This window comes from Antennarius striatus, chromosome 7 (assembly GCF_040054535.1).
Source record: "Antennarius striatus isolate MH-2024 chromosome 7, ASM4005453v1, whole genome shotgun sequence".
In the NCBI taxonomy this organism is placed as follows: Eukaryota; Metazoa; Chordata; class Actinopteri; order Lophiiformes; family Antennariidae; genus Antennarius; species Antennarius striatus.
This window is the reverse complement of record NC_090782.1, coordinates 22,862,983-22,890,698: the sequence shown is the minus strand read 5'-3', so window position 1 is coordinate 22,890,698 and position 27,716 is coordinate 22,862,983. Positions and strand designations below refer to the sequence as shown.

Here is a 27,716-nt window from a genome sequence, read left to right as displayed (position 1 = left end):
GTCTTGAATCCCACAATCTAAACTTTCGCTGAGACAGACGGAATACTTCACGAGTATCTCTTTTTATCTACCTGTCAGGGAAAAATAAAAAATTAACGCTTTAGCAGAAACACATTAAATGTCTGCAGGGCCGTGGATGTCACAGTCACCTCGGCTTAACTTCACCGTATGAGTTTTGATGCGTGTCGCTCGCTGCAGGAGGTGCAGGCAAGAAGTAAAGGAAAATCCCAGTTTTAATGTAAATCTTTTATTTTTTCTCATGATATAAAGAAAAAGCACAGTGAGGGACATAAAAGCTTCGTGACTTCTGTGGAAGTCTTCTGAGGGACTTTAAATTTGTATTCATATGTACAGCAGGTGTTGAAATGATGCTCATATGTACCATATGGACTTTGATTCTGGAATATCGGATGTAAAACAAGCATGTCAGTCCTCAAACCAGTTAAATCTGTCTCTCCACTTTCTGACAAAAATGCATGGATGTGACATCTCACATTTTTCAGAAGGTTCATCATTCTCATAGAAAGTGCTTTTTTATAAACTGACAGCAATTCCAAACTGGAACAAAGTTGCGTATTGATCACCACATCTACTCTTTTTGTTTTAAATATAAATTAAATATTGTATTAAATATATTTAAACATGTCAATATGGCAAAGAAACATTGTTTCAAGCACATAAATTACCATGTACATTTAAAAATATTTACACCCTTAAAAGAACTACAGAAAGGAAATAAGAAAGTTCACAAATTGTTCTGTTTTTGACTTCACATCATGTTGAGTCACCGGTGCCGGTGACCGAGAGGCTCTGGGTTTGTCTTAAAGCTCCGAGCTTTTGATCGATCTCCCCAGTCTGTCCTGTCGGGGCTCCTGCTAAATGAAATACTCTTTTTGGTTTTCACTGGGAGCGCTCTGAGAGTCTGCCTGGCTGCTGAACGGGAACTCGTGGCGTTCGTCTTCAGGCTGAGCTGCTTTGACTTCCCGGTTTCGATACGTCTCTTTCCTGCCGCAGAGGAATCTGGCCATTATAGCCACCGCAGACACAGTGATGAAGATCGCCACGGCGATGACCCCTAAAAACACAGAAATAATGTTTTTGGTTAATAAACACATGAATAAATCTGGGGAAGTAATTTTGGGATTTTTTTTTCACCAAAAATACTACAAATTCAAAACCCAGATACAAATAGACAAAACACAACAAAGTAGGAAAACATCTCAATCAATTTGACTTCACAATGCACAGAAATTTTGCAAAAAGTGCAGCACAACAAAAAGATAATACACTTCCTTTGTCACAAGACAATAGAAGTGTCTCCAGAGGAAACTTAAAAGCACATTCAGTATATTGAAAACAATAAAAATAATACAAAACCAGATAATCTAAGAATAACTAAATTATGAGGTTCTGTCAGGGAGAAGCGTTTTGGTCAGCCACCAAATAAAAGAATTTCTTAGATCATTTTCCAGAACTACTGACAAATTCTACTCTAGTATCATAAGTTCTAAACCGCAGCCAGAACAGTTGGAAAATGAGCTAAAACACGTTTGTGCTTTGGCGTTGCATTGGCCCCTATGGGCCACCGTACATAAACCCCAACTCTAAAAGAATCAAAAATCTATAAAATACATGGAAAAAAAAGGAAGAAAAGAACAACAACAACACAGCAGTGAGAACAGAAGTGGTGTCTTTGTTAGGGTTGACTGTTGTAACCGTTACACGAGATTTCACCAGATTGCTCGACACAACTGTTCAGCTAGAATATCATGTGTTTTCATGTTTGTTTGGTTTTTTTTGTGGGGGGGGTGACATAAATTTCACATTTGTTTGATGAACAAAAGCACGCTGACTCTGAGTTTGTTTTTTTTAAGGCTAGATGAAAGGCATCACCTCCAATAAGAGCTGAGTCGCTCCTGATGGCGTTGACTAGAGGCTGACCTGGATCCACTGAACCGGGCTGGTCTGTAGAGAGAGAGGCAGACAAAATACTGTATATGAAAAGACAATGCATGGAATAAAAAAACAGAAAGAGATATATAACACAGATGTAAAAATACTCTGCAAATATGAGGAGAGGTGAGCAAAGAAATATGCAAAAAGGAGGAAAATTGACATATAGGAGGAGATGAGAAGGTAAACTCGGTGTGAGAACCATCAATGCTGGTTGAGAGCCTCGGCTCAGCCTCAAAGGACTTCACCGGCGTTGTCAGACTAATCTCATCTGTCCTGTTGTCATTACTCTGTCTGTTTACAGAGGAGGATGGTTAATGAGCCCGTAAAAAAGTCTAATGAGCAGCCCTAAGAATAATAAAGGCACCCCAGACAGACATGGGGAGACTGTCGGGATTGTTTATAGATATATATGTATTTTGCCATGGGATATAAGAGCCGGGTCTTCTAGTCGTACCTGATAAGGAGTGTGTGGTCTCTGCTGCGTAGGGATTGGCTGTAGAGGACAAACCGCAGCTTGACTGGGCCAACGGGCCGGTGATAATAACAGGGCTGTCAGGGTGCAGCAGAGCGGCTTTCAGAGGGCTGACGGAGTTGAAGCGAATGCCTGACAGGCAGCCGGTGAACCCGAGGGAGGCCAACCCAACCAGCTCCGCATCCACCTCATCAAGCTCTGGAGGCAGAGATAGAAACAGAGAGAGATGGAAAGGGGTAAGAAGGCACGCTTGTTATCAGCGAGTTCAAAGGACGCACTTGAAAAGCTGGAGAGATAAATAATTATCTGCAATTTCAGAATGGATATTAAAGATATGAGGATAAACCAATTGGAAATCTAAACCCTGCTGTCAAATAAAATGCTGATAGACTATTTAAAAAAAACACACTTTATGCACTGATTTCTGATGCTGAAGGTCATGTTTGGAGACAATTATTCAAACAGTAATCATACATGCTCACTTCAGCTTGGAAATAAAAGGTCAGGAAAGTTAAAAAAAACAAGTAATCAGAGATCAAAGTTAAAGATATTGCATATGAAAATGAAATCTAAGCATGAATCACAGGGACCAGCATCGGAGTGTGATCTCTGTGATCTCTACCATTTGTCAGGCCCCAGTGTCACTGCTCACTATTCTTTTATCAGTTCATATATTTTTTTATTTTTTTAAGTCATTTCATCAGATTTTTACTGAGACTTTACACCACGAAGCATAAAAGGTTGAGATTCTTTGTGCATCGGCACTTGTTATCTCCACTGGTCATAAATCATGCAGATCCATCATTATTGTTTAGGAGGTCGGCTGATCTTCCTCCAGGGTTTTACTCCTTCTGTTGCTGTGAAGGTTTGACTTAAGAGATCAGCACCTCCTTCTCAGTGGGCGTTCAGACCAGAAACTGGGTTAAAAAAATGCCAGGGGCTCCATTGGTGTGGGCTTGTTGTTTCCAGCGCTGGTGAGACAGCAATGCACAATTCAGATACTTAAATTAGGGTTCAATTTATTTGCTGGGTGACTGACTGCAGCAATGAGCCGGATTCATTCAAATGTATAAGAAAGGATTTCTACTGGATTGTGAAAATACAATGAAGAAAAGGCATTGATTGCAGAGCCATATGTAGTAGTTTGAATCAAAAGTTTAATTTCTCACCCGTGGAGACTAAAACATTAATCATCCTTTTCAATACAGACATGCTGAGTAAAATAAACCATACATAATGGGTGTTTTTCTATTTTTAGAACCATACAGGCAGTAGATTTCTACGGAGGAGGCACCCAGTTCATTAAAGTCAAAACAATTTTATTCCCTTTGGAGCCTGAAAATGAAAATCCCTTGGTTACTGTTCAGTATCTGCTGTGTTCAGTATTTCTTCAGTGCATGTGTGGGACAAGGTCCAAGGGGCCATTGCAACATTAGGAGTGAGTATCTGCAAAAAATGTTGACTATTAGGTTTCACAAAACTTCACAGAAAATGTTGGCCAAAGGAATTTTGACTCAATTATGACAAATTTTTGCATCACATTATGAACACAGTCCCTCAGGATCAGGTTTGTTTGGCAGAATGGGACCATCAGTAGGTGTGTTTCTACTTTAATTACCCAGATAATGAGAAAAGGAAAATGTTTAATAGTTATGATATTATTGGCATTGAAATGTCTTGCGGGGCTGGGTTTAAGTCAGTTTCTTTAAGTGGCTTGTGTAACAGTGGTGGTGGGGCCTGTTTCAGGTGGAGTGTAGCAGGGACAGCCTATTTAAGGCAACTTGGACATAATCTGTGGGCAACTTCCTGTCAGCAGAAACTTGTTTATTTACTTTCCATCCATCCATTTTTATTTTTATAGACGAGACAATCACAATCACAACCTGAACCCGAACCCAGCTGAAAGGCGGGGTTCACACCGTATAAGACGCCAGCTCAACGTTGTGCCACATGAAAGACACGCAACCACTCACACTCACACTTACAGACAATTTGATGTGACTGATTCACCTAAGCAGCAAAGTTCCTAATCTACGTAGCATTAGCTCATGCAGTGCTCCACAGACACCTTCAAATGAGGCTGACAGAATGAGGAGGACAGATATAGTTTAGGTAAAACACAATTAATCACTGATGGCTCCTGATGTACCAGAACAAAGCCCTTGTCTCACTTGTGACTAATGTACTCATAACATTAATAGTTGTTGCAGGAGGTGATAACAAAACATGTTCTGCGGTGCAACTCGGTTAATCAAGCAGTCTTAAGTTTCCACCACATAAATCATTGCACAGTGGTCTTGCTGGGCACGGCTATTTATTGGCTGCGTATTTCATTAGACTTTGATTACCGTTTGAAATCGAATGTGAGAATCTGAGCAGCAGGGAATACTTTTATGTGAATTATATCACATCTAACATGTTTATACACTGATTAGGCTGCAACATGAGGGCAAGTAGTGGAGATAGAAGAAATCTTTTCCGGACATTTGCTTTAACTGTCGACTGAAATAGTGAACGATTAAATTTATTTGTTTTGAAGACTTTCTCTTCACCTCCCACCGTGTTTCACAATACATCATGTCAATACTTGAATTGAGCTGAAATAATAATGTAATGGATGTACTCTATAGGCAGCATTGGGTTACCAGGTTCAATCCCTTTCTGTGTGGAGCCTATATGTTATCTTCAGGTTCTCTGTTCATCTCCAAAAATATGCAATTTAGGCAAACTGACCACTCCAAATTGTCTATAGATGTGTGTGTGAGCTTGTGCTTCAAACTGAGATGTTAAAGAACATCAAATTTGTAAGTTTGTAATGTTTGTAGGTGACTGAAGATTTTAGATATTAGATATTACACATTTTCCGTCCGCATAATGTGAAGAAAATCACCAAAGTGTTTCAACCTGTTCAGATATTTATGGCACTAATTGACCTTTATTCAACTGAACCATAATAAAATGATTTCATCTTATTTTATCAAGCAGGCCATCTTTTTTCAGAGAGCAATATCCAATTATATCATCAAAGCAATAGCCCAAGAAATTAAATTAAGTGCTTAAAGTCTGGAACTCCCATGTAGGTTGATATAATATTCCTTAGAGTGATGCTCTGACCTTATCGGCGTCTTCACTCTGAATTTATAGGCTTGTGCTAGTCATCAAACCCCAACACTGACAGCGTCGTATCCATGACCTGAAGATCACTGTCCAGCAGCTGCTGCTCTTTACCTCCACCTCCTTCTGGATCACTATTTCACCTTCCTCCTCTCTTCATCATCATTTTCTCTGTGAGAGCCCCTCAGTCTTTCTATTCTTTCCCGGTCCATTAGTCACAATGATGGACGTCAGCGCTAGCAGGGAGTGACAGTCTATCAACTTGCCTCTCTGACACTGGTATGACTGACGGAATGTTCTGGCTCTGCAGAGGGAAGGCTGGGTCGCCACTAACACAGATTGGGTCAAAGAAAGAAGAATGAACCTAAAAACAGCACCGGCATCAATTTATAAAGTGGAGCCTCTCATGTAACGGCTGAACTATTCAATTCTTTCTATAGATTTTTTTATAGTCAACCTAACAGCCAGTCACCGCTGCAATTGGGAAGCTGTCCAGTTTGCACCCTCGCCCAACTCCCGCTGGCTAGACAAGGTAATTGGGTTAGAAAATGGATTAATGCAAGAATGGATGGATGGATTGCTAAATGACAAAATATTTTATGATTTTTCAGTGTCTCCATCGACAGTTGCTACATAATGCAAACTGTTTTTTCTTCTTTTCATCCTTCATCATCATCAGCCGACAATTGAAAGGATTTTACTGTGAACCACTATCTGATTGTTGTTGGACTATTTTATCGAAAGGCAACTTCCTGGGGTGCAAGACAGATTGTGAGGCATTTGTGCTGTTTTAAGGGGGCATTTGAACTTGATCACATATTTTGGCTTTTTCTTTTTTAGGTCATGTTTTAATATTTTATGCGTTTGTCCCATGCATATTTAATTATCTTCTTGTGTAGTGTGATTAGAAGTGCAATTCTTTTGTCATGGCTCCCGTTCCGGTTTTCCCTCCTGTCCTCTCTATCCTGGGTACGCTCCCACTCGATCCACTCATTCTGGTCACCTGTGTCGCTGCAGCCACCTGCTTTCCATTCTGTAATCAGGCTCCATCTACTTAAGCTCAGCTCACAACTCAGCTCACTGCCAGATTGTCTTCAACCCTTCCTACTCTTCAGTGTTCTTGGATTTTATGAAATTTTGTGTGTTTCCTAGATTTTGCCAGTTGGTCTCTTCCTTGCTGTTGTAGGATTTTCTTTTACAAGTCGACAACCTTGATTTTATATCATTCTCCTCCCACTCACCCATTTCCTGTCTGCCTGTTCCATACCACTCTCCCATAAAGGCAAAAAATGCCAACATCAATATACCAGGTCTTTAAATATTTAAGGGCTGACAGCTGTACCGGCACTGTTACGGACGTGGACGTCCTTAGAAATGTCACCACAGATTGGGGAATGTGGCGGAAAACACAAGAACTGTGATGCTTTACACACGTTAAAAATAAAGACAGTCAAGAATGTAAGAAAGTATGACAACTTTCAGCAATTTGTATCTTTTCAATAAAAAACAAGGCAATTCTCACAATAGGTGACGTGTGTACAGTAGCTGGTTCTTGCTACAGAAAACACAAAATATATGTTGTACTGTGGTGGTGAACCTGACATGTCAGTGAAATCTGACATGAAGCTTTTAATCCGAGGTGCTGTTGATTTCAAATGCAACTTCAGGCATTGATAATGGAACTTTTATTTTTAAATTAGGATCCAAACACCTTGTTTTCAGGCAATTCCAGTTGTTTCTATTGAGAACATGTTTTTCCAATTCATTGGAAATGAGGCTTTACCATAGTAAATATTTCCCCTTTCAGCAGGAGTGAAGTGAAAATAAAATGTTCTGTCAGGTGGAGAAAGAGCGTGAACCGTACGTTTCTTACTTCCAGTTTTAGTTCGACCCCATCCGCAGCGGCTGAGGCTTACTGGAGGGTGCTGACTCCAATCTCCTAAATCATTTGTTCCTTTCAATCTGTCCTCATTAGCATACAAAGTGAAGGACCTTTTCTGGAGTTTCTACCATTACAGCTGCCTGAAGCCTCAGTGAAGACAGACATAAAAATGGCATTACTTGCAGCTTTGAAAACACAGATCAAAATATGAAAATTCTGCAATGCATACTGTATTTTACCTTCCTATATGGATCTAAAAGGCTCCTAATGGTGCATAACAATGACTCCAATGGGTGAATAGATCTTTAGTTATTTCTAAGGTTGTTCTTATTTTGCATCTTTGCAGAAAAGTTCCATGAATGCTGTTAACTTCATACCTTTTATTCATTTTATTTAAATTAAACAGCTATTGCTCAGACTGCAAATGTCCCCCTGGTCCACTCAGGAAGCAATGGAAATGTATTTTCTTGCATGAGACTAAAATCTCACTGCTGTTATTCAAATGCAGCCCGCATGATGAGAGCCCCACGTACCCTGCGCTCTGCCCAGAATGAGCGTTTTGATGCTGTTGAATTCCACATCAGACGTCAGGTTGAACTCTTCTGTGGGTCCCTGGTCAACCTATAACATAATGCAGGTCACATGTAAAGAAAAAACCCCCCAATAAAACCAAAGGCAGGCTATGTTTAAACACAGAGCACTCAGGGTGGAAACGTTTGACAAATATCTGCAGGGAAGCAAGCAAATACAGACAAAAAGCTAACAGAGGATTCATCCTCTGGGCTGACCTGAATGTTCAAATGGGAATCAGCCACTAAACTGGAAACCAACAGAGCAGTGAGCTGCAGTTGTTCACAGTAGCATGAGCATGTTCTGACCAGGTGAACACATTCAAGTCAAATACTTGTTATAATAAAACGGAGTGGCTGTGTGATGTATAGTTAGGAAGCACAGATTTGGGCTGTAGTGAAATATTTGTCATAAAGACATCCTGCTGATGATGCTGATGAGAGGTAATCAAATTAAGACTGTGATCTGGGCTGCTGATGAATACCATCTATTGTAATATCATTGCAACAAGACTGTCCTCTGAAGCTCGCTGTCCTATTAAGAGAAACTGACAGCTGCTGTGTTGTCGCTCATACGCTGCTGAGAGCGTTTTACAGCGCACTGAAGGAATATCTCTTATCTTTGAAACAGAATGTCTGGACTGATCTCGATCTTCTTCCTCTGGAGCAGCTCAGGAAAAAGACTTTCATTTCAGGGTGCAGGATGTTGGTAATCATTTTGTCTTTGCTGCAGGTGACTCCAGTTTAGTTTGGATTAAATTATGATATCAGAAGTTGGTGCACATGTTAGATAGTATTCATATTCCTGTATACATGAGTTATTTGCAGGAGGAGAACAAACAGCAAGGTCAGAAAAGAAGTGCCTGCCAGCAGCTTCAATTAATAATAACACAAAGGCCATCAGCGCTACAGCTGCTCTCGACATCTCTGCTTGTGAAATACAACTTGTGAATAAGTTTTCATGCACTAACCTGAACGGAGACGGCGTCAGCTCGTCTCCTGATGTTCACCGAGTGCAGAAGCCCATCGGCCAGGTTAGTGGCTCTGCTCCACAGCACCTCCGCATCTCTGCTGCTGTGCAACTTGTACCGCAATTCCAGCTCGTCTGTGAATAATACACAACAATCCTCTCAATCTTCTTCACGCAAGACCAGATAGAACTGAAGGATCTAGTCCAGTCAACTTATGCTCAAAATACTATTTCTGTCAAATGACCACCATTATTAAAACCACACAATAAACTTAAAACGAAAGCTGTTGCTGTGCTACAGATCAGAACAAAGACTTTCTTCATACTGCCGGCAAAAGACATTTTAATTTTCTAAAAAGAAATACATACTGTATATGACTTTTGCCAGCAGAGTGAACAATCCCATCAGTATTCAAGCGGCTTTTGTCGCACTGAGAGCACATCAATGTTTCATGGCGGACAAGGCCAAACGTGGACGATGGCATAAACAACAACTGGGATGCAGAGGACAGATGTACAGAGGACATCCTCTGTTGGTGTAAATGCTTGTTATAAACATGGTAATGATGGAGTTCACATGCACAGATGAATGTGTACCTTCAAAGCAAAACAATCTAATTTGAGAATAACACATGTCACTTCAAATTACAAACTTCCACCAATCTTTGTCATTTAATTAATATTTTAAGAATTTTATTTAAACCATTTTAAGTCTCCTTTAACTCTCCTTCAAAGGAAGAACATTTCAACTGGATATCTGATGATCTAAAATACCAGCTGCCAAATTAAGAAGCCACAAACCATTTAATATTGCCAGGATTAGTATTTGTCTTCATAAAAATCTGTTTCTGAATTAATTTCCCTTTTGTTTTAGTGTTACACTTCAATGAATTCCATGACACTAAGCCTGTTTGAATTCTCTGTGAGGTTTTTACACGCTTTACTGATGAGAATCTTTTTGTTTAATCCAAACACGTAGTTAATGCCCTTTCAATTTTTTTTCCTAATTATGACGCACTGTGTTACTTCTTTTATCAAACACAGGGTAATAGGGAGCAACTCCCCTATCATTACAGCAAATCTCGATAATAGGAACACTCTTGCTGAGGGCATGGGGCGTTTGAGGCTCGTAGTGAGCGACTGTGCAGTGGCTGAGGCTCCTGTTACTGCAGCAGCAAAAAAGAGAGAATCAAGGTTTTTAAATGCATAAGAAACAACCTCTCATTAGTATTTAATAAGACGCTTCGACAAGACTGTGGAAACCTGATGGTGACCTTATCAGCTATTTAATCCCAGCTTTCTCTGTGGTTCAGAAATCTACAAACAGCCCCCACTAACAGAAGACTTTAAAAGAATGACATAAAATGATGTTTCAGTGGGTTAAATGATCCAGCTTGTTATTGTTTTGCTATCTGGATGACTTTAAAAAAAAGAAGAAGAAATTTTCAATGCCTGAACTGTATTTCATGACGATTTAACAATATATGTGTAATTCAGCTATAGTTACAGCAAATTCTACTATGCTAAATGGGAATGCTGGAACTCATCCATGCCAACTGGAGCTGTGTGAAGCTCGTCACTGAAGTCAGTGATGGAAATATGAACACAATAAATAAGCACAATGGAAAGAACAAAAGGAAGGCAGAATCCCACTGACAACAGAATTCTCATTAAACAGTAACTGCTGCAAGTGTTTTCTTTGACTGTGCATTACAATTAGCCTTACTGCATGGAGAAGGAAACAGCAGGGGATGGCAAACTGAGCTCAGAGGGGGAGAGGAAGAAGGAGAGGAAAGTGGCTTAACTTAAGTAAATGCCAGGGTGAGACAAGGAGTTGCAGGATTCAATTTGGCCGACCTGCAGTAGCCAAAAAAACAAAATGTTTTCCGGCGTTCTCACTGTGTTTGTTGATGAGCAGGGCCAGGTATTCCCTGCTGAGCGAGTTGATGTAGAGCAGAAGAGCAGGACTCTGCCTGGTCCGGAAGCTCAGGGAGATGTTTTCTCCTTTCAGGGTTGGATCAATGTAGATGGACGAAGGCGAGGCGCTGAAGTTTCTGCTCGACTCATTGGGGTTTTTGAGGATGTAAGTGATGGACGTAGTCGACGTAAAGCTGGCTGAAACCTCTGAAAGTTGGAAAGGGACAGCGTTAGGTGGAGACAAGGGTGGAATTGGATTTTTAAATACATATGACTTTCTCAAAGATGCAGTAGAGAAATAAAATGTAAATACAGTTGAAATAATATCAGCCAATCAACACAGGCTCAATATGAGCCAATTAACCATGTGGAACTCAGCTAAACATCACTTGTTTTCAAGGTTTGTTTTTCTTTTGCATGAAAAGAAAATGATTGCTTTTCAAATAAGTTGTTAATTAAAAATACTATTATTTTAATCACACTTTTTCTTTCTTGGGATCAGCAACACTCTCATATCTGTTGAATATAAAACTCAGCCCTGGAGGTGGTGAGCACAAATAAAATCAACCTGTCAGGTGTTAAGTCGTGTTGAGAAAAAATTTTTGGTAAGAGGCGGTGAGGACTAAGTGTGAGTCTGCAAGATTCAGCAAACCTGACAGTTTCTAACAATTTGAGAAGTATGGTTTTCATAACAGCTCCTCTATCAGTTACTTATCAAACAAATGGTTGCCTCGATCCTCTCTTTAATCATTCAGCCAAAAAATGTCCACCTGAAATGCAAAACGATTAAGTGTCTGCGAGATAAAGTTATAAAATTAAGTAGCTGTAGATCATAAGTGGATCTCATCACCTTCAGTCAAAGCCGCTTCTCCTCTTTTTGGAAAGCAAAGGCAACCGGCAGCTAGACTGACGGGGTTATCGATCTCACTATTGCTTTGACGACATAACAAATACACATTACTGACACAGTCTGACATTCTGCGCTCTTTTAACAATGTCAAGCGAGCCCTTGATTCGTGACGGACACGACGGCGTGATGGGGTGGAGAGTTCTCAAAGACAATCCCAATACTGGACAGTCTGACTCATTAGGACTCAATCAGGAGAATTTGGAGAGGCTAAGCTGTGAAGAACAAACAAGACAGACGGTCAGGGACGGACTCCGTGTCTGCAGACTGAAGGATCCCCTTCAGAAAAATATTTGAAATTAGCTTTATGCTTCAATATGTTATTAATTCATGGCTTTTTACGGCTTCAGTTTTGAATTTTTTATCTGTTCACAAACAAATCAGAATCTGCATAATTTTAAAGCATTACATGCTCAATATGTTTATTCCATTAATGAGTTGAGATCCAGCATAAAGTTAGGAATATTTAGTATTTTAAATGTGTCTGTGAATAGCTCTATTTTTCCCCTCACTATAACTAGACACATCAGGCCAAAAAGATAAAACGTGAAAATAAATAACTGGTATTAAGGACGTTGCACTAAATAATATTGACATGCTGCTATTGCAGGTGTAATGATGAGGAACTAAATGAGCCAATGGAAATTTGAAGGACAGAGTTCTTCATGTCAGATCATGTTTTTCTTGGGGTTTTTTATCCATTGTATAAATTTGTCAGTCATATATAATTGGCTTTCTGAGGAGAATGCAGGGTCTCATCTCACAAAAATATGTGAAATTCTTAATTAAGGGTAACATTTCATTTCATTGGTAACTTTAAAAGCTTTTTTGAATCTGAAAATAGGAAGAAATCTATGAAATGTGTTTATTTCTAAGGTACAATGCGCCACTAACATCAGTGCTCTAGTCTCTTGATCTGTGTGTATTTGAGTATAAATACCCTCATGACAAAAGGATCCTGCGTAGGCTGATGGGAAACAGTCGCAGGAGAAACCTCTGGCTCTCTCCACACAGCGGCCCTGATTCTGGCACAGCGACCCGTAGCTGCTGCAGTGGCCGGGGCATCCAGGTTTGACCCCCGGGGTGATCTTCGCCCTCTCCTCCAGGTCCAGAGTGACGCTGTTCATCTGCAGAGCACGGATGCATCCCAGAAACCCTTTCTGTCGGGATGCAGTGCCTCCTGTCAACAAGAGCAAACATTCCACACAATGTACTAGTGTTGGCATTCTCCTTGAGCTGAGCTGGGTTCGATCATTTGTTTGGTCACGTCCCTTTTGATTTCTTTTACAACTGAAGTAAAATAAATAATTATAATTATGTAATAATTATTAAATGCTTTCATCTAAACTGTTTATTAAGTTAAGTTATTTATCCATTTTCATTAAGTGTCTCCTTCGTAGGGTCACTAATATATCCCAGAAAAGTCACCTATTTATCACATGACCAACGTATAGAATGACAAATCAGCCACGCTCTCATTCACAGCTATGGTCCATTCAAAGCCGCCCCCATTCACCTATTTAGCAGAATTGTATCTGTGGAAAATGCCACAGGGAACCCAAAGAAACATAGACAAAATATGCACAAACTCCACAAAGAAAGGCCCCGAGCTTGGTTTGGAATGCCAGTAAAAACATTCACTATTAAAAGTGTCCATTTCAGAATCAGAATACTTTATTGATCCCCTAGGGGGAAATTGCTTAAATTTGAAGGCTCTTAGCACAAGGCTGGCTGAATAATACTTGGGAAAGGAAAAAACATTCAGCCAAGCAGTAACAGCGTTAAATCAGTCATTGTGTGTCAAACCCATTGAACTGGATGCTCTATAAGTTGTAATTAGTTGAAAAGAAAAAGGTTGAACTCAGTGGGGTGTAGTGTAGCTTTTCATTAGTTGAAAAGTCTCACAGCTTGGTCAAAAGTATCCAGAATAGATGGGAAACTAGCAAAAGTGGTTGAATTCATTATTTCATTCTGCTTCTATACGACCGCGCATTGTTAAAATCCACAACCACACGGTGTGACAGCAACACAACAAGCCACGTCTGCTCTGCAGGGGACTGAGGCTCCAACACTGTTTATGTCACTGCAGTGGATGCTGATTGGCTAATTGCAGCTCTGATGAGCAACCTGGTGTCGGAAAATTTCTCCCATCCACTAACAGGCAAGAGGAAGAATTACATCATGTTTTCACCTGGCAATTATAAGTATAATTTACTAATGCAAACTCACGCTGTTTCCTGACTTTAGACTTTGCAAAATTCTGATTCTCCTGGCGTTCCAAGCTGACAATTTTATTGTTGTTGTTGTCACAGATGGGAATTGCGTTACTCTCACAGTTTGGGTTTGGAAAAGCTTCAAATGTTCAACAGAGCAGTTTTTATATCACCGTATCACAAAGAGCTCTCCTCCTTCTGCTGCCCAACTTTGAAAACCCAAAGTAAACATTTTAAAGCACCAAAACTTGGAGACTACAGTAAACTAACAAAAGTTTTTGATTTTTATTGAATGATAGTTTATTGAGCAAAACGCTTAAATGCGTATTTTCTTTCTTTTTAAAATAAAGCACATTCCTGGGGGACAGCCTGTCATAATAATTGTAGACTTTGCACAAGATGCCAGAGGTGCTCAGTTTGTGTTGTCCAACACTCATGCTGGCACCAAAAAAAGAAAAAACAATATATAAAAAAAATCTGCCAACCTGAGAAAGGGGCGTTCCTACCCTCAGCTAATTTGCATTTTAACCCACAGGTACAGATGGTGTTTAACCAGTTGGCTGAAACAGAGGATATTTTAGGCATCCAGACATGATATAAATGGTGTTTAAGGCTAAAACACTTCAAAGACATTATTTGGTGACTTCAGGTTTTTACATGCATTTGTTAATAAGAGTATAGAATAGGACCTTTAACATACCAAATACTGCAATTTTCATTCTCAATTAAATTGCATCATATCATGTGGGGTCATTGCCAAATAGCTGTTCAGCTGGTAGTTTTGTTCACACAATGGCAGGTTCTCCTGATTATCTGTGTTCTCACACAGATAATCAGGACTTATCTTATGATGTTTTTAATCCCACCAATGAATACAACTTGAAATGCAAATGTAAGGTTAAAAATACAGTAACTGAAATAGAAATCACATTAGATCAGTAAAATCTCTGACGTTTAACCACTGCTGAGAGTTTACCAACTATAATGAATACATGTGACGCAGACGTGATGTAAGACTTACAAGCTGACAACAGCAAGAATAGATGGAATTTATTACTCCCTACTTTGGATTCTGCATTCAGCCATATATTTTCTACACAATGAAATAAAGCAGGTGATAAAAAAACACATCTGTCTACATCAGCCAACACAGACACTTTAATAACGTTCATATAAAAAGCTTATTACTTTAACTATGTTTGTGCAAAGATGCATGGTGCAGTGTATATAAAAAATCAATTCCTTCCTAGGCAATAAATGTTGAACCATAATAACTCTGTCTCGTATATACTGTATATTCACCCAAAGCAATATTAGGCTTATTAATTCAAACTACAGAATATCCTGTCTTAAGTCATAGAAGGTAAATGTATATATTCCAAACGGGACACTATTCACAGAGATAAAGATGTCTCTGCAGCGCTCTGAATTATGATTTCATAGACGGGAGGCTGGCAAAGTTATGGGTTAATAATAACAGTTACTGAAGCACGTGTGCCGTCACCTTCCAAAACAAGAGCGCAGAGACACACAAATGAATATTGCTTTGCTGTAAATCGACTTGAAGACAAACACCTCTACCACAGCAGTCGATCTCATAATCCCATCACATTTCCATTCAAATACACGAATCTCTCTGCACTGCTGGTAAACACCAGCCGGGACAGCGCTGCCCAAAAGAGTAGAACGACTCGCGGCCACCTCTTTCTGTTGAGGGAGTATTATCAGTTTAACACTGTTAGCCAATCAGCGTGGACCTCCATCTCTATGCATCTCTCCAATCTCATTATTATCTGCTGGTGGATTTTTCTCCTCAACATGTTTGTTTACAAGTGGAAAACAAATGTCGGTAATATTTGCAGGAAGATATCTCATCAAAACACAAGATGGGTTTTCATCCCCTCTAACACTGTTCCACAGATAAGAACGAGGGGCCGCACAGAATTAGGGAAGTTTGTAGAAGAGAGGAAGTGAAGATATGGAGTTCAAACTGAAGAAGTGCAGAAAAGAACAGCAGGGTTGATAAAATGGTCTGCAAGAGACCTCAGATGTTCAAAGAGCTCAATCTATTCTCTTATTATCAAATAATCAGCTTCAATGAATGGTTTATGGTGCATTTGAACGGCTACAACTATCACAACACAACATATTTATATAATTCTTAAACCAGGGTAATTTAGGTTTCAGTTTGAGGCATATTAATATTTATAATTGTCAGCAAACCAGTGAAAAACAATGCATTGATCCAAGTAGCTGCAGCCTGATGTGTCATTACTTTGTGCCAAGAGCTCCATGGCTGTCCAACAACAGAGTGCTGAGCCACGCTGCTTCACCGTGTGGCATATGTTCCTTTCTAAATTTCTGTCAACGCCACGCATCCCATGCTGTTCTCATAAATATTAATTAAAGTGCAGTTATAATGATCCGCAGGTAGAAATGGTCCGGATTTACTATATTTATTTATTTTAAAAAAGGAGGCACTGATTTTGAGAATGCTAGAGACAAGATGGTGAAATCAAAATATGATGAGGATCTACATCCTCACTCACTTTTACCTGTTATTTCAATATATAAAGAGTCATCAATGCAGTTTTGCTTTGATGATTTCCTCGTAAGTTTGTGTCTCTTTAAGACTAGTAGTCATAATCAATTTTTCCAAACCACACAACAGAAGCAGATTTATAGACTATAAAATGTATTGCCTTTAAAAAAAAAACATCCATTCTGTCAGTAGAGATTTTTTGTTATTTATTGTCTAGCATTCAGAAAGCTCGGACTCAGCATCTCTCACTTCCACTGCAGCCCCATGGTATTTTTTTTCTCAATACCAGCAGCACTTGTTAACCCCGTTCACCGTTTTCTAAGCACCTCTGGCCACTTGGTTTATATTGGGGACCCAAGGATGAGATTTATTGTTATGGGACGCATGCAGCTGCCTGGTTTCTTGAGCTCCAGCGGTTCCTCTTTTGGGACTTCTGTGGCGCATAACAAAACTTTTACCACTGCATTGCAAAACTTTCCTGAAAAACAAAGCCGGCAGAAATGAGAATAAAAGCCCACCAAGATTTCTGACCGGCAGCCTACTTCAAGATGAATAGAGATAAAGAGACGTCAATCTCCTAAAAATATATATTTTTCTCAGTAAGACATTGTGGGTGCTTGTGGAGATTAAGTAATTCTTGTTCACAAGACTGTGTCTGCTCTATGTGTGTGTGTTGCAGTCTGAGATAAAAAAGGATAAGATGTGTTTGCAATTATCACCAGCACTCAGCTGCTAATGAGGTGTTCAGACACCATAACTCTCTCTACCGCGTGTCTAATCGTAATCCCTAATATGACCTTAAAATAACCCTGACTCATCTTAACATAAAACCAAAATCCTAGTACTTCTTAGCGTTTTAAATTCCCTGATTCTGAATTTTCCCCTCATATTTTAACATTTAAAGGTATTCTGGCGAACTCACACCCACATGCATATCCACACCTCACTCCTCCTCACCGATGAATAACTGGCTGTTGAGCTGGAGATGGATGTGTCCATCAACGGGGGCCTCCTGAGTGGTGGCCGGGAAGTCATCAACGCGCAGCGACGCCTCCTTCACGTTCCGCTCGGCTCGAACGCTGTGCCACCTGTCGTCGTTCAGCGGGGCGCTCGTCTTTACTCGCACCTCTAGCGGTCCGTTCCCCACATCAAAAGAGAAGATGACCTCTGAGGAGGCTGGAGAGGAAGGCCAAAATAAATCGGATGACGTATGAGTGCAAAAACATGTAAAAAAGAGACTTTTGACTTCCTGCGCGGCTCTTACAAGCTGAATGACAAACCCTCACTGACACTTGGAGATAATTGTGTCCTCTGATGAGTGAGACATTACAAATCCCTTGAGTCACTTCAAGAGTGCCACATCTTTCCACGGAGAGAAGCACTTTGAACAACTCCTCACGCCACAATCTGGAATAATGTTGACACTCTTAAACCTGTGATGTGTTACCTTTAATTTATTCATGAATGACAGGAATGAGTTTGCTCCTTGAAGATAAGAAATAAAATGTCACGTTAAGATCCGTCAGTTGCCTCAATTTTCTGCCGCTCTGAGTTACCATGTGAAATCCATCTAACTAATGAGGACCGGTCTGCAGCAGAAGAAGACCCTGACTGCTAACTAAATGGATGATGTGAGACATCACACTTTCTGTACTGTTCCAAAATTAAAAGAGACATTGAGAAAACAATTGTGTGAAAAAAAAGAGGTCTTTTTTTTGTTTTCTTGTATAAAATTTTTAGACTTAAAACAGACACACGTGGATGAAAATGCGGATGTTCTTCTCTCCAATTATTCATTGGAAAATGTTTTTCTCACTTCAACTCAGGACTATGGCATCTTTCATTGACTCCATTCGTCTGAAGTGTTCTTCCATCATATACCGGTAAAGGCGTGGTATGACGTCCTACTACCAGTTTATTCACTAGCAGGACGAATGACAGATGGATGCAGGTCTGAGTTGAGACTAGCCTGAAGCTAGAAAGAGAGGCTTTATCATCAGATTCACATCTGATAACATGTTAGCTTGATTGTGATGTAATACAGACATTCATGGAAATGATCTCATTTGCATCAAGGGGATAAAAAAAAAATCTATATCCTCTTCAGGATGACTTATATTTAGATAACTTTGGAAGTCTGTAAGGTTTTTATATTCATCCACAGGGGCAAAATTTTATCATTAATATCAATATGTCATCCTGAAATTGGATGAATATGGATTATAAGCATATAAGCATTGTCAGGGGGCGGCCGTAGCTCAGTCCACTAAGTCTTGGCCTGTGGAGCGGAGAATCGCTGGTTCGAATCCCACATAGACCAAAAGCCTGGAGTGTGAACTGGCGGTGGAGAGGCGTCAGTTCACCTCCTGAACACTGCCAAGGTGCCCCTGAGCAAGGCACCACCCCCCACAAGCTACCCATAGGGCGCACCAGAGACTGCCCACCACTCTACCTCTCACACTATTTCCTTGCATGCCGTACAGCGTGTGTGTGTGTGTGTGTGTGATTCAGGGCCTGTACAATATACATACGTGTGTGTAATAAACATTTCCCCAAGGGGATAATAAAAAGTATGTTTCTTTCTTCCATTGTGAGCATGATTGTTAATTTTCAGCTCCTTTTTAAAACCAGTCACAACAGAAAAGGTGAATGTGATAAATTTAAAAGCATGAGATTTTTTTTCTGAAGACATAAATTTTAATGTGATCTTCATCAACAAATTAGCCACACCATAAACTCCATGCATTCCTCTGCTTTCTAGTTTATTTTACCCTAAATAAAGCCATGAGTTAATAAGCGGTTGAGTCCATGAACTATTTGGGAAACTGTTCAAAAGACTAACCTAGAGAGAAGCAGTTATTTTATGGGAAGACTATTCAGACTGGCTTTTCCAAAGTGGTCACTGAGTCACCATCTTAACAGCCTTTAGTGACACCTCAGCTTTCAGACACTTCAATCTTCATACCTAGAGGGTCTATCCATTTTTATACTGTCTGTAGATCAAACTTAAGGAAGGTAGAACACACACGACTGCTTTGTATTTTAGGTTTCTGATAGTCGATCCAGTCGGATGGTGTACTAAAGTTTAAAATGTGCTTTCTCTCTATACATCATGAGACAACGTCTTGATTTTTTTTTTTGTCAAAAATCTTACTTTAACACATTAATGATTGGCTTTCTGTGATGTAATAGCCTTCTAAATCAAATGGAATCCTGTGACACCCTGAGAGGCCCAGACTTGATTTAAACTCATGAATCAACTCAACGCTATTTCTACCTTTGGACAAAGTAAAGCTTCTGGTCTTACTTCAGGCAAGGAAAGAGGAGCAAATTTTTACTCCCCTTTCCAGTTATGCCCCGAAGAATACCCATGGTGGGTTGAAAAACTATGACATGCCGAGTGAAATATTTTGCTTGGGTATATCCTAATCAATAAAAGGCATTTCAGGGACATGCTCGACTTGATCTGTGTCCATCCGAAGTGAGTCCAGGGTTTTTCCCTTTTTACGCAGTTGACCTGTTAAAGTTTTATTGCATATGACATTCATCTGGAGTGTACTTTTTCATAACTCAAACTATTACACTTTGGCTTCTGATTTTTATTTTTTTTTATTTTTTTGACATTGGATGGTAGTAAATTGCAGTCGGGGGAAGTCGTCCGACAGGCTGTCGAGTCAGGAAGAAAGCCTGTGACTGGTCTGCTGGTTGATGGCTGACGATAGCCATCCGACACAGTGTTGAATTGTTGTTGAGTCATCATGAATTTATTTTACAAGCACCCTGAAAGACAGGTGCAGCTCAAGGCTGGATTACAACACTTCTTAAAGGGATAAAATCACTGGGGATGCCTCCTTTGGAAATGCACAATGGTATGCTTCTGGACAACAAATGCAGGTCTGTGAAATGTAGCCTTAGTTAAGTTTAGCTGTTTATGCCAGGCTGACCTCAGAGTTAACCTCTATCGATTTGTGTTCTTTCTTACCAGTCATGTACAGCACTGGTGAGACAACTAAGAGTTCAGCTGGAAAAGCTTCAGCTCAGTGAAGCATTACAGTTTATTTTCAGATGGCGTTAAATCCACTCGCTTAAACTGACGAGTGTAAATGTGACGCTCCACTAATGAATATTAGTAGATTTATCATCCAACTAACGTATGTTTTATCTGTCCTTGCACATGATGAAATCTGGCTTCTGCATTGATTGCAGGCAACTCACATTGAAAGGTCATCGCCCACCCAGCATTTAGAAGGAAACTACAAAACACTCGGATGATAATAACGTTGAGGTCTCACTTACATCTTAGTTCGATGCGGATGAAGTCCTTGATGCCCAGATTTTCCAGAAAGACCCCAGAAGAGGACGGCGTTTTGAATAGAAAGGAGATGTCTGCATTCAGCTCTCCATGGAAGGTGGGGAAGTGAAGGTAAGACGTCTCTTTGTCGAAATACGCAGCGTTCCATAAGTTGTCTAGAATACAAACAAAACGTCTCTCAATTCTTTCTCAAATCTTCCATATCCTTCAGCACCTCCGACACGAAGTTTTGGGTTTTTTTTATGATATGCCAGAGCAGAGCTTATTAAAAGAAATCTCATTATGTTGCCTTTGTAATGAAAATGTTGTTGTGAACAAATGAAGCAACTGTTTGGCTAATTAGCTGGGTACAAAGGCATAACTCTCATTTATGGTGATTTATCTCTCTCAAGGCCTTTATTTTTTCATTAAACTGAAGGCTGAAATTAAGAGGCAATTACAACAAGGTAAAATATATCACTAGTGTTGGTTTATTACGTATCCTATCATTAGAAGTTGTTGCTAAAGAGCACAAAGGGAGTCATATTTTTGCTGCTGGTCTGCTAATTAGGTACATGTAATTAGCTGTAGCCCATTTTTTACATGGTTACATGGCTACTGGCGGTTAGACGATGGATACACAGAGTCCTCCAGTTCAAGTCGATGAAAGTGTTAACATGAACACTGGCATAACGGACTTACTGTCTCCATGGCAACGCAGGGGTCCCACCCTGTAGGCAGCCTCTGACCCAGGCCGCTGGATGTCGCCCAGCACCAGAGACCTGACTGGGAGAGTTTCCTTATGGGTGAGCAGACCTGAGTCATTAGCCCTGCAGGGGGAGGAGGAGGAGGAAGGAGTAGGAGGAAGAGCAGGGAAGTGAAGAAAAGGGATTTAGAAAAGGAGTGGAAAGAGAGGGAAAAGGGGGACAAGAAGGAGGGAGAAAATAGAGGAGAAACAAGACAAATGAGGAGGATTATAAGGAGTAAAAAGGGAGAAGGAGAATGAAAGATAAGGAAAAGAGGGAGAAGAGACTGGATGAAACGGCAGAGGGGAATTATGACAAGAAGAAGGAGGTTGAGGAATAAATGAAGGGAAGGACAAAGAAGAAAAATGGTAGGAGAGGCAAAAGTGAAGAGAAAACGTAAGAGAAAATGAACACAAGAACAACAGCAAATGGAGGTGGAAGTCAGGTTTATGCCAATGGCAGCAGCGTAAAACTGAAGCCAACCTGAGCTCAAAAGGTGTTAGAAAAAGAAAAAGTGGGAAACGATGTTTTCAGATGACATTTGATCTCCATTGTTTTTTTTTTGGGGGGGGGGGCGTTCTGAGGTGTACAGGTAGATTCACGCATGACAGGAACTCCATCTGATGCAACACGACACACACCATGTTTTGTGGAAATGTTTTTCCAATGAACATAGGCTGTGTCATTCATCAGCACATTCACCATGTTTTGGATTTTTAAAAAAAAAATCAACTCTGCTGCTGTGACATTTTATTAAAAAATAAACCCATGCCTGAAGGTGTGCACCGTTGAATCCAGTCTGATTATGATGGCAGGAAAAAGTCTAGAGACACAAAGTTGAAGTTGCCCAGATTTAGGCAGGGAGATAATAGAAAGAAGGACCTTTGGCTATGCAGATAGAAGCCGGTTACAATAAAGTGGGTCTCCCCAAAACTGTCTGCAAGAGGTGACCCAAATACAAAATTGCTTACAGCTTGGATAAAAGATATTTAATACGGGATTGGATAGAAAGTGGAGAGAGATGCTAAAATATCTCAAGGTTCATCCTGCATGTCTAATGGCTTATTTCTGTTCACTATGGCAGAATGTTATTGTAAACACGGAAATGTATTAATGGATTAATTTGAGCTCCTAAAATGATTTCATTGAATCATTTCACTGAATCCACTCAGTAATAAGCATCTTAACGGAACACATTCTTGCACACTAGAGAGTTTTAATGTCCGGTCATTGGACATCAAAATATGTTATAGTTTCATGATGATGTGGTAATGTTGCATCTCATCTTAATTTGTTATCTTATCACTCTAAATCCAACACAGCGTGCAGAAAAGACATCTGATGGTGGTAAAAAGCGTCACCAAAGGCAAGCATGGTCAAGTAAACATGCAACAGAATTCATGGCATAGATGTGGTTTTAATGAATTGTGGAGATCTAATTCGTAACAGTTGTGATTTAATGGATTTGAAAGGACTGTCAGGAGGTAAACTACCATTGGTCGTAGTCGGCATCACAGTTGCAGTAGTACTTTGGATCCAGACAGTTGTCCTGCAGACCACAGGCACACTGCCCACTGGCTGGTTGGGCACCGCCCCAGTACGTCTGGGCCTGACCTGGACCCAAACCCCCCACCCACCAGCTGTAGGGGGCCCCTTCTGAAGCATACACAAACACACAAAAAAAAATCACACCATTTACCAGTAAGTCTGCATTGCTATGATGAAAAGATTCTGCAAAAAAGAAATGAATCTCACATGAATCAACAAAGACATGAGACATAATCCCACAGTGAGTGGGAATGTTTCTAACAGCGCTGTTCTCATTTTGTCGACATTTTGTCGATGTATCTGTTCAAATCAGAACTCCACTTCGACATCAATCATGTAATCTGGTCTTTGTCTTGTTTGGTTGTAAAATGATTTCCATCCCTTCAGGATTTGAACACAGACCAACACTGTTCTGTCACCACTCCTTGTTGCCCAGCCTTGAATGTGCATCACTGCTGCTTTCCCTTCTAAAATTGGATTGATAATGGCCAGCCATGGAATCAAAACACCCCCTTTCTCTCACAAGCATTCTCATAAGTAGGCTTTGGAGTGTACAGAAAGACGCTTCAAAGGCAAACATGAGATGCCCACTCTTTCTGCAGTGCAAAATGAAACTGAATTTCTCACTTTTCTCCTTGAGTGAATGCAAGAAGACAAAATCTTTGTAGTAAAAAAAAAGTCCAAGTGTGCATTTAAGTCAAAAGGAAAGAAACCAGATTTGGTTTGAATTAACTTCAACTTCAACAATAGGGCGAGGAGGAGAAAATCCAAAGTAATTGATGATTTAATTAGATAGTAAATTGACTAAATGTGCAGTACACACCATTCCTCTTTTGTTCCAGGTATAGATCTTTAAGATGTAGAAAAGTTTGCTTTGCAAATTGCTTTTCTGCAGCTATTTACCAACATCACTCCAATAGACCATCTACCTTCATGTCAAACACACACAACAAGAACAATAAAACACAGCAACTACTTAGAGACAAAACACACAATCCCTGAACTCAAGCCTTGCCTGGGGTGTTGAGGAGGCGGGACTTCCTACAGTAATAGGACAACTCCTGCTCACAGTGCTCTGATTGGCTGATGATGGCTGCCAGCTGCTCTGCTCCAGAAGCATAGTCAAAGTAGACTAAATGTGGGTTTGTATCCGGGGACCAATAAACTGTGCTCAGTTCTGTGTTATTGTGTTGGATAACCATCCATGCCTTTTCCTCTGCGAACAGAGACAACAGAAAACCAAGAAAGTGAATTATTATTTGTAAAGAAATGTTGATGCTATCATGATTTCACAATTCAAGTCAATCTGTGTAATATACTGAAGGTTGTATGGCCTTGTATATAGATGTGCATGTGTCACCTGTCATGTTACAGTAGATCAGCTGTGGTCTGATTGGTCCACTCCCGTCCACATCTATGAAATAATGCCCTGATGCGTTGCCTTTGTGTTTGTACGCCTCACACGATTGTTCGTATATTGCTATGAAAGACAATGTAATAAAGGGATGTCAACAATAATAACATCACATCACACAATGCACTGCATCGAAACGAGCATTTTCTGAGTACTGATGTCAAGGACCAGTTGAGCAGTTGAAATAAATATATAAATAAAGACAAGCATTTTGTGAAGAAATTTATCCCCTGGCAATCCTTTTGAGGAAAGTTAATCACTGCTATGTGTGATGATATTTATGATTTTTTTGTTTATTGTCAATGATTTTTCCATCATTTGGCAGAAAAGGCTGAATTTAAACAACATTCTAGTTATCTGACAAAGCAAGCCCTCTAACATTTCACTACAACACTGTATAAATAAAAAACACACAAAGAGATTTGCAAAACTGGGAGGATTACGTCACCCACCAACAAGATCAAAAAAGAATCTCTGAAAAAATTCACATTATCCAATATTGATGGATTTCACACAGGTTTTTGTTTTTACTCCTGACAATTTCTTATTGAATGTTTGGTTTATGAACAAGATTGTGCATAAAGATGAATAATTTTTTGTAGTGTGGCACCACGACTTTATAAAATTATTTCTAACATATTGAAGTTGGTGTTTGACATTTTCTTTAATCATTAAAAGCTATTGAATCACCTTCCATAATTAAAGGACTTGCTCTGTGGCCAAGCTATACTGAAATATATTTGATTGCATTTCAGATTTGCTAGAGTAAATCCATTGGAGCTGCATTCTATATAAACTCAAAAAGAAGAATGAGAGTGAATAAAATTTTCACTCAGTGGTTACAATTAAAAATCTTTTCAATAAAACCTGTAAATTTGCAACTAAATTGTTGAAGACATAATATATAAAACACATTTTAGGGTAACAGTCGATCTATGAACAACAGAAGATCATTTCCCACATTGAACAATGTATTTTTTTTCCTCCCATCAAAGACTTTTTCCTTCATAGAACTTCAGGAACTTTTTGACCCAGATATGATTATCAAACACAGACGTGAGCTTTCTGTGTGGCTCTGAGCCAAAGCTGATCAGACTGCAGGGGTGTGGAAAAATTCAACCGATTCTCTGCGGGGTAAGAAAAAGAAATATATATATATATAGATGAAAAAAAGATCAAAATTTATTTTAATTGATTTGATCCAGGTGAAATACTGAAGGTGGATATAAGTTAAAATCACTCTAAAAAGATCAGTCTGCCTCAGGCCTCCTGATTTGCTCCGTGCCTTTACTTCACTTAACTTTACTTCATGCCTTTCTTTTGCACCTATCCTCACATTCCATTTATAGTTCTCACTATGTTACTCCTTCCAATCCTTGTTTCTGTTAGGGCTTTTATGTTGTTACCTCTCCTTGTCTTATTTCTATGTCTTTATTTTATTTATTTCCAGATAAAAGATCTGGGGAGTGAGTTGTTTTTCATTCTAAAGTGAGTACAGTGTTTGATTCTAGTTTTAAATGTTGCTGTGTGTATCATTGTTCAACCAGTTACAACAACTATTGCATATAGTTTGTTGGAAATCACAAAGATAAAGATTAGAAGCTTTGTGTGGGAGCAAAGTTCTTTCTTTAATGAAAAGAAGTTCATTGAATAACTTCTGATGGCTTTCTCACCACTAAGATAACCTTCTGCATTAAAAGTGTCATGAGAAAATGTCTGCAGAAAATTCTGACTTTAAGAAGAAAAAAAGCTAAAAGGGCACTCAGTACAGTGGAAAATTCAGCTAAGTCTCAGCAGTCCCTTTATAATGAATTATAACCCTAATCCAAATTCCAGTTAATAACCTAAAGCATTTAATGAAAATTCATCCATCCAAGACGTTTAGGCATAATTGATAAATCTCTCAATGTTAAAAGTTGAGCAACCATTGATTAACCGAAGGTAGCGGGACTTTCCATCCCTACAAAGCAATGCAGTTGATTCTTTCAAGTCATTTCGTTCAGTCAATTACTTTATGAATTAGAAACAAAAACAAATGTAAAAGTTCACTTTAGTTAGCTAGCAAACAAAGAAATTGTGATGCGGTGCAGTTTATCATTTATTTTCGATGCTTCATATAAGGCTTGAACTGTTGAAATGAGGTGAAATAGCCTGACGCCGCTTAAAAACTAGACTAGAAATTTTAAAATGTGGGTAAAAAGAAGCTTTCATCTACAGAAGGATGCCATCCCTTTGTTCTATCTTCAGCAATCTCCCAATGGATAAGTGGCATATTTTGCATTCTGTATTACCAACAAGGCTATTTCGAGTAGCAGCACATTAAAATCCATACAATCTGTGTGACTCCACAGGACATAAGCTAATGAGGCATGGATATTTTTTGAATTAAAAGCATATTTAACTTAATTTGCACTTAAAACACCTGATGCAATTAGAAGGAAAAGTGTGTAACTTTAAGTACCTAATTGACTAAGGTTGAAAAAAATGTGTAACTTGAGTATTCAGAGTGTCTGTAATCATTGTTCAATGAATATAAAAAAAAAAGTTTTATAAAGTTACAATTTTGAAAAAAAAAAGTCATAGGGCAATCACTATTGCTTTATTTTCAAAAGCTAATCCAGCTCATATTTTTCATGTGGTTAATAACTTCACAAGTGCTGTCCATCAGAACTACTTTTACAAACTAGAAAAGGTCAGACACATACAGTATGTGACATAAATATGCCCACAGGTTTCGAATCATATAAGAAAATAAGAAGACCAGGGAATGGGCTGACTGCGGGTGTCAGCAGACCAAAAATAAACCACTTTAAAGACTTTAAATTAAACGAAAGTCTAATTTATTCAGCATAATGAAGTACCAACAATCTGTTTAGTCTATTCCCGATTGAACATGGCTAATTAAAGTTCTAATACAATGGTGGGGAAAAAGGTGTCAGGGGGCATAGGGTCTGAATGTTATTAAATCAGATGCAATGGGAACATGTGTGGAATGCTGCATTAATCCCACTCTCTATTAATCAAAAGCTTAATTTGCAGTTCGTTAGATGCTTATCTAGTCAAGCATCAAATGTTTCACCAGGAGACAGAATGGACAAAAGTTAGGTTATGTGCATTATTGTGTTCTGATATTCAAGACACAACAAATTAAACCAAAAGATTCCTATCGTCGCTA

General features: G+C 39.3%; 1 protein-coding gene across 1 annotated transcript in view; it reads right to left on the bottom strand.

The window, feature by feature from the left end:
- Positions 1 to 254: 254 nt before the first annotated feature.
- Positions 255 to 27,716, bottom strand: part of LOC137598645 (contactin-associated protein-like 4) — a 75,885-nt gene continuing 48,423 nt past the window's right edge. Inside the window, exons 12-24 of the mRNA XM_068319034.1 lie at positions 24,488 to 24,607; positions 24,143 to 24,343; positions 23,073 to 23,235; positions 21,536 to 21,663; positions 20,839 to 21,009; positions 17,500 to 17,718; positions 12,728 to 12,967; positions 10,863 to 11,087; positions 8,965 to 9,098; positions 7,958 to 8,045; positions 2,411 to 2,626; positions 1,894 to 1,965; positions 255 to 1,075 (exon numbers count right to left, since the gene is read on the bottom strand). Of these exons, the coding sequence (XP_068175135.1) occupies positions 876 to 1,075; positions 1,894 to 1,965; positions 2,411 to 2,626; positions 7,958 to 8,045; positions 8,965 to 9,098; positions 10,863 to 11,087; positions 12,728 to 12,967; positions 17,500 to 17,718; positions 20,839 to 21,009; positions 21,536 to 21,663; positions 23,073 to 23,235; positions 24,143 to 24,343; positions 24,488 to 24,607 (2,177 nt within the window). The 3' untranslated portion in view covers positions 255 to 875. The remainder of the gene's footprint in view (positions 1,076 to 1,893; positions 1,966 to 2,410; positions 2,627 to 7,957; positions 8,046 to 8,964; positions 9,099 to 10,862; positions 11,088 to 12,727; positions 12,968 to 17,499; positions 17,719 to 20,838; positions 21,010 to 21,535; positions 21,664 to 23,072; positions 23,236 to 24,142; positions 24,344 to 24,487; positions 24,608 to 27,716) is intronic.